Here is a 15,284-nt window from a genome sequence, read left to right as displayed (position 1 = left end):
CCTATGGCCCTTAACCCTTCCCTCCTCCTCTTCCCCAATTCCTTAGCCCCATCTCCTGTTTGTAGAGTGACCTTGGGGTCCATGAAAGACACTATAAACTTAATTAGTTATGAGTTAGTTTGTTATTATTATTATTATTATTATTATTATTATTATTATTATTATTATTAGTAGTATTATTATTATTATTATACAGTACATACAGGACACTGAACACCTGCACATGGGCACAAACACAACAGAGAGGGCCAGACACGCTCAGAAAAAGAGTACAAACACAAACACTCGCACTTCTAATGGCATAAGTTTGTTGATTTCATTAGGTAGAGGAGACAAAGCTGGTACTCCAAGGTGAGCCTATCAGAGTGAGCAATATAAATTACGCAACAGGAGTATATGACGGGCTGAAGTAGTAGAAGGAGCTGAAGCAGTGGGAGGGGCTGAAGCAGTGGGAGGGGCTGAAGCAGTGGCAGGGGCTGAGGCAGTGGGACGTCTAGGTGAAGAGTAAAAGCCATGAGGTCAGAGCTGATAAGCACATGCGCACACTGCTTCTACTGTTTATGCAGAGTCATTCTGCTTTACTGTTCATAGGCAGGGCCATTGACAGCTTTCACTAGGCCCAGAACAATGTCATCTTAAGCCACCACGTGAACTATGACTAATAAGCCCAGGCTTGTTTTGCAAATCACTCCATTTAGCCGCCAAACTGTCATGGGTTCCTTGAGGGTGTGGAAGTTTCTTGTGCTAACTGACTTTTTCCGAAAGTGGACATATAAATAGTTAGTTTAATGTAATTTTATCTAAGGGTATGGGTTTGGGGTACCATGGTGGTGGCTCTGCACTTAGCCAAGACTTTACATGTAGTACTCTCTCAAGCATACCAGTAAAAAGAGAGTGAATTTGTTTTGGTAATTTGTTGGGACCAAACCATTGTCATTATGGTCCCTAGCAATTCCCAAAGATTCAAACAGAGAGGGAATTTTGGGTTGGGATTGGTGGACATGGGCTGGTACCTTTTGTGGCAATGGGGGGCTAGACCAATTTGGAAGGCAATTTGGCTTTTTTTCCAGTCTTTGTCCAATAATTAAAAGGGGATTATTAGGCACCAAAGTCAGATAAAACGATGTAGTTGGGCCTTCACAACAATAAGCAGTAAATGTTAGTTCATTGTCTCATTGTTAATAGGAATCTGTTACTAATATGAAGAGGTGGATGGAATCTGTTACTAATATGAAGAGGTGGATCCTACTCACATTCACATACAGCAACACAAACTTACAAACTGTACAAAAACACACTACAATCAATCCACCATGTGTGTGCTGCCAATAAATGTATCTAAAATATATTAGCACTTCGCTTGACAGTACCGTCATGTCATGACATTGTCATGACATTGTCATGACAGTGTCACAAAACAGTCATGGAAGTGTCATAAACACCATGTCACTATCATAAATGTGACAATAAAGTGTTTGGTTATTCCCGTGACATTGTTTGGTCTCTCTCTCTCTCTCTCTCTCTCTCTCTCTCTCTCTCTCTCTCTCGCCATACAATGTCAATTCAGTTGTGATGCTCATGACGCTGCTGTCATGTAAAGTAGTAGTAAGTACACAATTATATTTACTGTGTGATGTTTGGCATACATTAATCACAGAAAACAACTAGCACTGATGGATACAACTATTGTTTTTTTAACGAGCAAAACTTTTTTAGCTGATAAATATCCTGAAATCTGTCCTTTCATTTCGGATGAGTGCCAGTAGTTAACAGCACTTGTAAGGGGGGCTCACAAGATACACCTTCAAATGAATTATAAATGTAATAGTTGATCATTTATTCAGCCTGATTCAGCATCTTACCTCATCCTCTTAGTCTTGCGTCACCTATAGTTATAGTATGAAGTCACTAATGATATTCAATGAAGCAGTAGTGCACTGCTGTACACCGTCATAATCCCTCCTACTGTCGTATCAATTCAACCAGTCTAACTGGTCAAAGTGCAGGTAGGCTGGGCAGAGTTTATACCTGGCAGTAAGTATTTAATCAGTGAGCAGAACACAGTTGGAGGTCAGAGTAGTAGAGGCTTTGCATGCTGTTGCTCACACTCACTGCCTCCACTCCACTCCACTTCTTCAGTCCATTCGCTTCTGGGGTCCTTGTTCAAAATGGTGTCCGCGTCGCCCTCTGTGTTGATCTCCTCCTTGTGGAAGTGGGTGGACGTCCAGATGCTCCTGGTCTTCACCATCGTCTTCCTGGTTCTGGCTGACATGAGGAGGAAGATCAGGCCCAAGAACTTCCCCCCAGGGCCCATGTGCTGGCCCATCGTTGGAAACCTGTTCGCGGTGGACATGAAGAAACCTCACCTGGATATGACACGGGTAAGAGATTCTCTAGATGCTTTTGATACTACTGTATGTCTAATGTAGATGCGGTGGATGCTACTGTCAGTTCAGATTGGTTGTTGTTGTTGTTGTTGTTGTTGTTGTTGTTGTTGTTGTTGTCTTCTTCTTCTTCTTCTTCTTCTTCTTCTTCTTCTTCTTCTTCTTCTTCTTCTTCTTCTTCTTCTTCTTCTTCTTCTTCTTCTTCTTCTTCTTCTTTTACTGCTAATACTAGGCTACCTCTTCTTTTGCTTCCTCTGATTATGTTCATGTAACTGATTGTCAGCTTGTCAAGAACCCTCACCGTTACACATGCTAGTACTCTCTCTGTCACCCCCCAGCTTGCTGAGAAGTATGGCAGTGTGTACAGTCTCAAGACGGACACGTGGACGGTGGTGTTGAATGGCTACAAGACTGTGCGAGAAGCCCTAGTCACCCAGGGAGACCCCATGGCTGACAGGCCCGAAACGGCCCTCTCTCAGGATGTGGGACAACATCTTGGTAAAGAGAAACCACAACATGCTCATTCAGTATACTGCCTCCAACATTACTATTTAAAAACTAGGCCTATGCAGTCAGAGAGAGTAGATAAGAATCTCCTAGAATCTCTGATGCAGTCGTCTCCGAAACATGATGCTTCCAGTCCCCCATCATTCCCTACACTCCCGCACACCTATAAACGTGTAGGACCTATGTTAAAAATGCCTCAGAAGCATCAATAAACCCCAGAAATGTTGTAGAGTCATGCAGTCTGTAGGATTCAACAATTTCTTTCAAGTATATATATTTAAGTTCTTTAAATTATGTAATGGGCGTATATAATTGAATTCCTGTGGCGCACATTTGAGTGGAACGCATGCAACCGACAGACTGCATGTAAACCACATTAAACAGTTTACTCCAATAAACTATTTATTCCAACAACCTGACTAGTGTGGTAATGTAAACAGGCACTTTAAAAAATTAGCTACCATAGTTCTGCACTATTATGACATAACACAGGGCCTTTAGGAATGCACTACGACTTGGTCATTGCCATTCTGGTAACAGAAAATTCAAAATCAGGAATATTTTTTATTTCTCCTGACTCCAGAGGGAAATTTGTCTTGGACATACACATATAGCACACGTGATGCCACAAAAAATGATAACACCATGTCTTAATGGGTTAGGACTTTTTGATTCTATACTGAAGGACAGGACAATGAAGACTGACAGAAAGAGAGTTTGAGAGAGAGATGGGCAGGATTAGGACACGGCCCAGGCCTGACTCAAATTTGGGTCCGCAGGGGCATTCAAGCCCATATGTGATCAGCTTAGCACGCTGCACCCTATTTATATATATATATATATATATATATATATATATATATATATATATATATATATATATATATATATATATATGATATGATATGATAATATATTCTGTATGTGAATAGAATGGGAGGGAAAGGAAGTAGTCATCTATCACATCCAATAATACTCTTATAATCTGTGATGATACAACAAACAAGCAATCTTCATACTGTATGCTGTCTCTTTGCTGAAGGTGTCATCACCAGCAATGGCTACATGTGGAAACAGCAGCGTCGTTTTGCCCTTTTCACCCTCAAGTATTTTGGAGTTGGCAAGAAGAGCCTGGAGTCCGCCATTCTGGAGGAGTTCACAAACCTGGCAGAAGAAATTGAAGGATATAAGGGTACATAATGCACACACTATGTACACTGTGTTTAAAGCAAGACAAAGTCATTTAGTTTTCTCTCGCTAGCCTAATTAGTTTTTCCAATAACCATGTCATTGCTTCATCAACTTTTTGATTCACCACCTGAACTGAACACACTATGTGTGTGTGTTTGTCTATGATGTGATCTAGGGTATTCAAAAAATGGAAGCTATTGTGTTTTTGTTATAAATCATTGCGATTGAATTGAATTCCCAAATCACACACGTTGCATGTACTTGTGTATTGTGTTGCTGTCATTAATTGCCTAATGATTGTCTCCCCAGGGAAACCATACAACCCCGCTTTGCATATGAACTACGCGGTGGCCAACATCATTTGCTCTCTGGTCTTTGGGCATCGATTTGATTACACCGATGAGAGGTTCCAAACGCTGATCCGCATATTTGACAAAGCTATTGTAGTGGAGGCTTCCATCTGGGCTGAGGTACTGTGTGTGTTTCATGAGATATACAACATTTTTTTTGCCACATTTTGTTTGCTGGCACATTTTTAAGTGGGCTTGCCAAAGCAAATCCCACTTACAGTAATCTCTAAGTCCTGTTTATTGCTTATTGTTTGCTTGCTTATCTTCCGTAATTTCAAAATGCTACTCCTCCATAAGGGCTTTCAAGTCAGAGACACCATTTAAACTCTAAAACAACCGTCCCGGTTTAAAGATGTTAAAGCAGGCATTACGTGTCCGTACGTCTTATCGTTTTTTTATTGTTGATTTTGTGCGACTTTTGGTCCCCATACAAAACACTGGTGGAATGTTCAGATGGACTGTTCATCCACTCCAATAGACTAGGGTGAGAAAAAGGGTTTTCGACCGTAAAATCTGAATGCCTTCACCTATAAACTTGGTTGAAACTTTGTTAGAGTGGTCTAGAATCTGACAAATTTCATTCACCAACTAGACAGAAGCAGAACAGGTTTTGCAAGTTCTCAACTGCCATAGACAGCCATGCCCATAGACAGCCATTGTAAAGCCAATTGAGACAAAATCCACTTGGCCTTTAAATGTGCCCCCCTAAAAACACATTGGCCCCACTTGGCCCCCCCTGGCAATTTTGGTCTAGAACCGCCACTGGTACCATGCTCAGGCCATGCCAAAGCCTGAGGGGAATCTCATTGTAGTTACCTAAACCAGAGATTCTTTAAATATATAGAGATATGCCAATGTAATAGGTTGCTATGGGCACCTAACATGACCAGGTTCCGGTCTGCCTAGAGACGCGTGTCATAATGCTCCTAGCATTGAATAGAACAGTCCTTAGGTCTGCCTAGGTCTGCCTAAAGGGGGATTACCCCCCCTCCACCTTGCAATAATAGAACCCGGAAACAATGGGCCAATGGAACCTCTCTCTCTCTACTCTCTCTGCCTAAACTCTGCAGCTGTACAACACGTTCCCTGCCATCATGAGGCTCCTGCCTGGACCACACCAGACCCTGAAGCAGGACTACGAGAAGGTCAAGGACTTCCTGAGGCAGGAGATTGAGGAGCACAAGGAAGACTGGGACCCGTCAGAGCCCAGAGATTACATCGACTGCTACCTGAGCGAAATTGAAAAGGTACAGTGAGAGAGAGAGAGAGAGAGAGAGAGAGAGAGAGAGAGAGAGAGAGAGAGAGAGAGAGAGAGAGAGAGAGAGAGTGATTGCTCTGTGACATGCTCTAAAGATAGCTTTCAAAAATGCTACCGTGCGCTGACGCCTGCTCACTTGCTCATCCTAACGGCCGCAAGGGGGTCATCTGTACGACACTTCCTTGCTTCTCCTTATTCCCCCTCTACTCTGTTGTCTTCCCTAATCTGATGCGGGGAAATGTCTGGTTCTGGTTCTGGTTGTGGTTCTAGACCAAGGAGGACACGGCAGCTGGCTTCCACGAGGACAGCTTGATCATGTGCACGCTGGACCTGTTTGTGGCCGGCTCCGAGACCACCTCCACCACGCTGCGCTGGAGCTTCCTCTACATGGCCAAGTACCCGGAGGTCCAGGGTAACCAGCAATTATCTTATTCATTCATTTATTTTATTTATTTATTACATTTATTTATTTATTTAATTATTTGTTAATCATTCATTCATTCATTCATTCATTCATTCATTCATTCATTTATTTATTTATTTATTTATTTAACCTGACATTGTCCTATTTATTTATTTATAAAATAAACTTTACTGTTCCAGAGTAACTAACAAGACTGTGTTATTTATTAATAACTAAATACTCTGTATTGCTTTACACTGTTCCAATGTGTGGCACATCACATTCTTTATTCCCCTAACACTCCACAGTGCAAACTATTTGTATGGACAGTCATGGATAATATTGGTAGTCATGGTGAAGCAGTTAGTGTCAGGCTTGTAACCCAAAGGTTACAGGTTCGATTTCTGACCCGCCAGGTTGGTGGGGGAGTAATAGGTACCCTGAGTAGGTACCCTAAGCATGGTACTGTTCTGCCACACTGCTTCCTGGGGGCGCTGTTTGGGGCTGCCCCCTTGCAGGGGCGAGGCATAAATGCAGTTTCCTAATGGGAGTTTGCCAAGTGACTTTTCATAAACACAATAGCACATTGCATTCTTTATTTCACAATCATTCTACAGTGCTTTGTTGTTCCAGGTTAATGTGTGGCACATTGCATGCTTTCCTCTAAATGCTCTCCCATACAAGGTCACAACATATCCCAGGTGAAAAACCCATATACTTAAAGTGTACTTTTTTTGTCCGTACTTAGTACAAAGTGTACTATTTTCGGCGATTTAAAGTGCGCTTCATTGCACTATTAGTGCACTGAAGCACTACTAAAGCAGCACGTTAGCACACTTGCAGCACACTGAGGATGCTAAATTGGCACCGCTTTTGGACAACTTTAAGTGCACTACAAGCATACTTTTGAAAGTATGCTCCAAACACGCTTTTCATGCATTCGTATGGCATTAAGAGTGTGCTTGAGTACACTTCTATAACATTTTATTGTTACTAGAAGTTCAATAAAAGTATATTAACTTCATGCTTCTTTGTACTACATTGGAACATTTTAAGTCTGTAAAAAGTATATCATATGAAGTATTGTAAATATATAACAGGTATGCTTGAAGTGTATTTACAGTACACTCCCAAGTACATGAAATAATATAAATGTAATATTACAATTCATGCTGGTTCTCAGAGCTTGTACATTACACACAACCACAGTCACAGTAGTGTTACAGTATGCATGCTTCGCATGACTGACATTTACAATCATTGCATTGTTACAGAGATTTCAGGTACACATTTCACTTTCTTTCAATCTTGCTCCTACTTCCTGCAACTGATCACTTAGATTGATGATTCATGGTGACACAACATTCGATGTGTGAACAATTAGACACAACTTACCTCCAACTTTGACACTGTAGGAAGTGTGAGCCTATATATACCAGAACATATACGTGACCATCATAATGACGGTGGGAACATGGTCATTTTTTGTGTACCAATTTAAATTTTAAAAACCCCTACAATAAACACAGAATATAACAATGAGCAATATTTTCATGCAAACCAAAAATATTCCTTCAGGATGAATGGCTTTCTGTTTGAGAAATTTACCTCCAAGAAGTGGATTGCATGATGGGACATGCATGATGATGCATTATGGGTAAATGCACTTTGAGGCCCAATTGAACCGAATTGAGGCCCAAGTGAACCGAAAACTAGATGTCATTCATTCCCAACGTAATGCACCTGGAGCATGATTAGGATAATGGAGCGCAGGTGAGGAGGATGGAGGTGATTGGTGCACGTGGGTTGGTGAGTTTTAAACGGCAAGAAACTAGACTGTGAGGAGGAAGCCGCAAGGAGAGATGACTGCGAGAATGCCATCCTGAGGGGAGAGAGAGGCGAGAGTGGAGCGGCAAGATGGGAGACGTCGGACACCGGTAACCGGACAGAGCCAGGCGAAAGGGACGAGAAGTTGGATGAGAAGTGGACGCGATCCTATGGATCAGAAGGCAAACTGGCAGCTCGGAGGAGAGCGCGACTGGCATAGTGCCCAGAAGGAGTCCGCAATCAGAGTGACGGCCAGGTGAACCTGCCTCGATGGAAAGGGGTGAGACGGACATGCACCCCACCGTGAAGATGAGTGACTCGTATTCGCCTGGTTACTGTGGCCCCCGTGAGTGCGCCGCTCTCTCTCTCTCTCGCTCTCTCTTTTCCTCTCGCTCGCACCCAAGACTGCTGAAGACCAACCAGCTATTCCGGGCCTACGCAGATCTCCCATCGCTTCTCATCACCGCCAGCTGCTCCCGATTGAACGTGTGTGCCATGCCCCCGTTGCAGTGTAATTCACCTCGCAACCCCCGCACGGATGGACTTGGTGGCTGGACTGTCCAAGCATTCCATTGGAGACTTCAGACTTGGGCGTGGGTGGGTTCCCCCGTGGGTAATGGACAGAGACAACTAGGCCTACCCGTTTGACTTTTAATCCAGTGGTGGTAAATAAATAGAACGAAAACTGGAACTTGTGTCTTGGTTTTTGGTGTTGTGCAGTGAACTCCCAGGGTAGTAGTATCAAAGTGGGCGCGGCCAGCAAACGCGCGCCCCACCTGTGACACTTTGAAGATATTTGGGTGAAGTACAATCATGGTGCACTTAGAAAAAGTGTACTTGCAATATGTTAAAACGATTTACTTTAAAGCGCACTATAGAAAATCACACTTCAAAGACATTTGGGTGAAGTGTAATCATATTGCACTTTAAAAAAGTACAATTGCAATATGTTATTAAAAAATACACTTTTAGTAAGTTCACTATTAGAACACTATTAGTATATTCCTCTAAATACACTTTAGCCAAACATCTTCGAAGTCCACTTGAAGTATGGTTCGCTAAGTGTACTTTCTTTGAGAGCAACTTAATTACATCTAATTTTAAGTACACTTTAAATAAGCATATTGTAAACATACTTTTTCGTAGCACAAAAAGCACGAGTGCACTTTTAACATGCTAAGTACACTTCAGTCATACTTTTATTGTACTAAATTGAACCACTTTTTCACCTGGGATTGCATGGTTACTAACATCTAACATATTGCGGACCCTTTCCCTGAAAGACCCGCATAGACTCTTTAGTGTAAAGAAACACAAAATCTGTAAGTCTTTTTTTCTCCAACACTCTCCCATGCTGTCCTAACAGGGACACATATTGTTCTTTTTCCCTCAAAGCGCTGCATTCTGCCATTAGCAGTGTGTATACTCCAAAATGATTGTGTTTGCAATCATACTTTGCTTTTAAAATCTTAACTTGTCACTTTTTTCACATATTAACCATAGTAACCTACCCCTCTAAATAAGCCGAAGACCTTGACCTTGGGGGGTTGAGAGAACCGACATAATCGATGTAATTATTAACGTAAAATGTACAAAAGGCACCCACTGTAAAAGTACTGTACTCCCCAATTACGTGGGCGTAATGGGAGGCTGCACAAACACACACACACACACACACACACACACACACACACACACACACACACACACACACACACACACACACACACACACACACACACACACACACACACACACACACACACACACACACACACACACACACACACACACAGCACAGAGTCTGTCTGTCCCCAGATCCTGCTGAAGCCATCACTTCCCTGCCGGGGCGAGGCATCCCTACTTCCTGGGGCTCTCCATGCATGAAATTGATTTCTCAAAATGTAACAGACGTTGAAAATGTTACTTGTTCCCTCAAAATAAATTAGACAACTCGGATCAAATTGGAGTTTGATCTTGTTCTGGAGAACAGCAGGAAAATATCCCATTCTACGAAAAAACAACAACCAAAAAAATCTCATGGAGTGTTGGTTTGTCGGACAACAGAACTTTGACATCATATTTTTTTTGCAGTGAATGAAGAAAAATATCATGGTTTGTCCTTCCTTGTTCTTGTCCTTTGCCACTGACAGAAAAGGTCCAGGCGGAGATCGAGCAGGTGATTGGGAACTCGAGGCTGCCCAGCATGGCGGACAGGCCAAACATGCCCTACACTGACGCTGTGCTGCACGAGATCCAGAGGCTGGGCAACATTGTGCCCTTGGCACTACCCCGCAACACCACCAAAGACGTGCAGCTGAACGGCTACCACATCCCCAAGGTCAGCCAGACAGACAGACAGACAGACAGACAGACAGACAGACAGACAGACAGATAGATAGGCGAGGCACCCTTTCAATTCATGAAAAAATTCAAGGCACTCCAAACCAACAAGCCGTAACATAGCATCGCATTCGATACCACACAAGCTTAGAAAAGTCACACATTTGGAGACGTCACATGACCTACGTTCGAAGTTGCAGCTGACTGGGGCGACCTATATTTATTTTATTGTGCGTAAATGGCAGATTAAAGATTCCACTGACTAACATTAACTTATCAATTTAGACAAATATGTATTATATTACAAATGTATTTATCAGACACGTTACCGTGGCACCCCTGAGGGGGGCCAACGGCACCCCAGGGTGGGTGCCCCGGCACCCCTGTTGAGAAACACTGAGATAGATAGATAGATAGATAGATAGATAGATAGATAGATAGATAGATAGATAGATAGATAGATAGATAGATAGATAGATATATAGATAGATAGATAGATAGATAGATAGATAGATTCTTCTTACAATGCAAAATCTAATTATATTGAATCAGTGCCCAAGACGGATTTCTCTTTTGAAGAGACAATAAAGGCTCATTTCTTTATTCATCTTATCCTATCCTCTCCTAAGGTATATATTTGCCTTTTCTTCTAACAATGCAAAATCTAATTATATTGTTTATGCTAATACAGCCGACTGATTGCCATATTGCATTTGCAGGGTACCCAGGTGATCCCCAACCTGACATCGGTGCTGTTTGATGAGAATGAATGGGAGACCCCCAACTCTTTTAACCCAGGACACTTCCTGGACAAGGAGGGCAAGTTTGTGAAGAACCCTGCCTTCATCCCTTTCTCAGCAGGTATACATGCATGTGTACATGAAGAGTTCAGATGCAAAACCCCCTAAGTGCCTTTTCAGAAAATAATCTTAATTCATTTTTATTTAATACAAAGCTATCAAAATTGCATATATTTTAATTTTATTTATGTAATATAACTATTTATATGTATTATCAAGTACATAAATGTAAACCAAACCAACAACAGGGTTCTCTAAAAATATAGAAGTGCAGGTCCTCAGAAATGGAGTTAGGGGTTTTTGCATCTGAACTCTTCACATATCGTCACTTCATCATTTAACCCACTGACGCCTAAGGCACCTGCAAAAAAGGGTGCTGAATGCCTGAGCCCTTTCAAGAAAAGCTGCCCTCAGCCTGTAAAAACCTAAATATCTCAGCTTCTGAAGAACATAAAAATATGCACAAAGTTGCATCCTCATCTTTCATTAGAATGTGTTCATTCATCTCAAACAAACAGATTTTTAATAAAGTTGTCTCAAATCTCAAGAGCCTGAATATTGCGTAATGCAGCTCCAGTAACATTGTGCTGTAGAATGTTACTAGGTTTCTGCTGGACAGTGACAATATATGACATCACCTCTTGAAACTACTTATTATGTCAGACATTATACCGACAATTAAACATGATTTTGTATGAACTCCACATAGCTATGAAGTGTTGTGGGTCAACTTGGGTGTCGGTTTAAATTGATTATAGATACAGTATTCTGTGTACATGAGCCATGATTTGAAATGAGGCGTTCAAATGACTTGAATATGACTTCATATGTGTAATCTGTCCTTAGCGCCACAGGTTCCATATAATTGGGGCCTACACATGGTCATGATGTTTACGTATGTCCAGTGATGTAGTCTCGTCCTATCCATGCATGACAAAGTAGGCCTATACAAAATACTTTTAAATTTGTGAGAACTAGGTATTCCCCCAGTGGTAACTTCATCGTAAAATTGAGAATCAGAACATTGTGTTATTCTGAATTATCTGAAGTGCCTTCTGTATTGTTAAAAAAATGTTATGCTTGTGGTCTTATTTCAAACAATGAAAACAAGCAATGTCTCACTCCCGTTCTCTCTTTCTCTCTCTCTCTCTCTCTCTCTCCCTCCTGAAGGGAAGAGGGTGTGTCTGGGGGAGAGCCTGGCCAAGATGGAGTTGTTCATCTTCTTCACCTCCTTCCTGCAGCGCTTTTCCTTTTCGATGCCTCCTGGAGTCAAGCCCGTGATGGATTTCCGCTTTGGCGTAACGCTGGCACCCCTGGCATATGAAATATGTGCCACGTCACGCCATCTGTGAATGGTAGCAGAGGGCGGGTTGTAACTTTACCTCTCGGTGGCGTCTCGTTTCTTCGCTTTGACTTTACAGGCTGGAAGTGGGGAGGACAATGCAGCATGCTGGGGGAAGATTCATGCTGGGTGCTTTGGGGTGGCGGACAAAAAGATTTCATCAGGCCCGCTTTTTGATCAGTGTTTAAATTCTCAAGAAATTATGGGCGAATGCAACAATGCACACACACAGACACACACGCTCACGTACACACACGCACACACACAAACACACACACATGCACGCACACAAACATGCACGCACACACGCACACGCACACACACACACACACACACACACAGCTCTATAACCCTCTCAGAGCTCTTTAAACAGCAGAGATTTATCTCCTTCTAGTGGTTAAAGGGTGCACTGCAGGCTTCATTCTCCAGCGGAAAAAAACAATTTCAGAGAGTCAGAAAGTGCTTAACTTTAAATGTTCCTCCGTGAAGAGTTTTGTTTTTTTACAATCAAAGCAATTTTGTCAGAGAAGCTAAATGCAACTGCTCTGCTCTGGAGATGATGCGATAAGTAATTTGTGTTGAGGCATAGCCTATACTGTATGTGACACAGAAAATAATGCATGTCGTATATAACTATTATTGAATATAACGATTACTGAAATACTATACTACAGCGTCAAATACTATTATTAACTGAATCCGGGGTGAATATATAGTCTCAACTAAAAGATCTGTTTCTAATCTTGGGCTCATCCACTGTGTAGGCCTACTGTTAAACTACTGTATGTGTCACGTTGTAAGATATGTGCAACATCAGTTTTGAGGGTTTTTTGTTTGTCCACATACTGCTCTGCAAATGTAATGGTGATAGCGACATTTCCGGGAGAATAGGACAAACAGTGGCAGCAGTTCAACAGTTTTATCTCTAGGACATTGGCCCACATATACTTTAACAGCTTCTGAAATGGTTCACCGAGCAAAAGGTGGCATATAGGGATATAGTCTTTATTATGGCATTGGGGGTAATCTTTAACCAGATGTGTCAAAAGTGAAAGTAAAAAAGAAACATATTTTCCTTCCAACACAGGTAACTTGTATATCTGAGTAGCCAGGTAGACATGTGTAGGCCTACTTGTCTTATGATCAGCTGACTTGCTGGTCGATTGAAGTTGTGGTGGGATCTTGAGAGGTTTTTGTGTTTTTCAGTAACAACAGTCCATCTACCTCGTAGGTAGGTACAGTACAATGGAGTTATAATGGTGTAACAGCTACATGTATGCACTGCACTATCATGTGCTAGTATTGTACTTACACCAGGAATGTACTTTTACTTTTGACACCTCTGTCTTTAACATGCATTTCACATCCCATGCCAAGTGGAAGGTGTACAGTTAAAGTCTGAGAGTAGGATTCAGAGGAGTGGAGGATGCCTCAGGAATATCTCTTGAAGTGGGCTGTTTGCTGGTTGTAGTTGATGTGTAGTGTGGGTGATGTTTCTGCATGATGCCATTCATTCACTCCCTGAAACAGAGCTTATTGTTAGTGGCGAGTCCGGAATATGTAAAATCTATGACCTGTTAAGCTACTTGACTGTATGCTGATTAATGCTGCGACTAGTTTAAACAAACCTAGGGTTGCTTTTTTCTATGTATCCGTTATTTTGTTTTGGCTGTTGTGTCAGTCAACTACTGTGCTTCTCTTATTGTACTGCTTGTCATTATTGCCTTTACTGCTTTACTGTGCAATAAATGTTTTATACTGTGGCATTCTTGATCGTATTGTATTTCTTGTTTATCACCAGAGCCAAAACGAAACAGAATGTGAAAATGGAAAAACAAAATCTCTTGAAATAAATGCAAATGAAGTAAGAGTATGATTTTAAAAATAAAATAAAAGACAACCCTCCCAAAAAACAAGAGATTGCTCAATGTTCTGTGGTAAGTTTTGTTATCTAATGCAGATTTAGCATTTATGACAGCTATAAGTAAGTGCAGGCTGCATCTGCAATTCATCTGCATTCACCATCTGCCTAGTTGTTAAAGCTGGATGGTAAGTGATAAGTCAATCTAAAAGTTCTGCTCAGAACAGGTTCAAGGTTGAACTGCTGAACATCCCGCTTTCGAATAATTTATGTGTAGCTTGGTCTGCTTGCCTAAGGTTATATCAGTGGATAACAAATTATTATCACACAGCTACATTTTGTTACTGCAGACAGCACAGCATCACCCTTTATTTTGTTCGGCAAGATATCTTTGTTTTGCTGCATTCATTTTCCCTCTGTACATATCTGAGCAAGCCCTCCTGGAGCTGTGGAAGTGAAGCGTTCCCACAGCGTGACGCCACCACCCCCTGATACACCACGGGCATGCTGGGAGACTAGCCCTGTGCGGTGCTGTTTCCTCTGAGCTGCCCTTCACAAGAACTCGGGACAAATTGACACATTACAAAAGGACAAAATGTAGCATAATATTTATTTCGCTTTTGATTCTTTTTTTTTCTAAACCACTATTATAATCAAAAGCCATAATACAAAAAAACATACAAAAAACAGACTGGCTGTACAATCAGTAACAATTCACATACAGTACAAAATGACATATAATACACATAATGATTACTTACTGTACCCCTGCAACACAGCATAATAATATATAGATTTACAGGTTTATGGAAAATAATATATTTTCAATAAACATTTATGGAAACATAAATATTTTTTTTTACTGTAAGACACTTAATCTTACAAACCCAACTCCGATGAAGTTGGGACGTTTGGTAAACAGTGAATAAAATCAGAATGCTATCATTTTCAAAACATTCAATCTATTCATTAGATGGAGAATAGTGAAAAGACAACATATTAAGTGTTAAAACCGAGA

The 15,284-nt window shown here is 41.4% G+C and overlaps 1 protein-coding gene across 1 annotated transcript; it reads left to right on the top strand.

Annotated features, from left to right (window-relative positions):
- The first annotated feature begins 191 nt into the window (after window positions 1-191).
- LOC134450800 (cytochrome P450 2J6-like) lies at window positions 192-14,182 on the top strand. The gene is made up of 9 exons (XM_063200789.1): window positions 192-2,381; window positions 2,723-2,882; window positions 3,934-4,083; window positions 4,392-4,552; window positions 5,503-5,679; window positions 5,961-6,102; window positions 10,074-10,261; window positions 10,983-11,124; window positions 12,234-14,182. Exons 1-9 carry the CDS (start codon window positions 2,169-2,171, stop codon window positions 12,413-12,415), a joined length of 1,515 nt encoding a protein of 504 aa, XP_063056859.1. The 5' UTR covers window positions 192-2,168; the 3' UTR covers window positions 12,416-14,182.
- The last annotated feature ends 1,102 nt before the right edge of the window (window positions 14,183-15,284 follow it).

This window comes from Engraulis encrasicolus, chromosome 6 (assembly GCF_034702125.1).
Source record: "Engraulis encrasicolus isolate BLACKSEA-1 chromosome 6, IST_EnEncr_1.0, whole genome shotgun sequence".
Lineage (NCBI taxonomy): Eukaryota > Metazoa > Chordata > Actinopteri > Clupeiformes > Engraulidae > Engraulis > Engraulis encrasicolus.
This window is presented reverse-complemented; position numbering and strand designations above follow the sequence as displayed.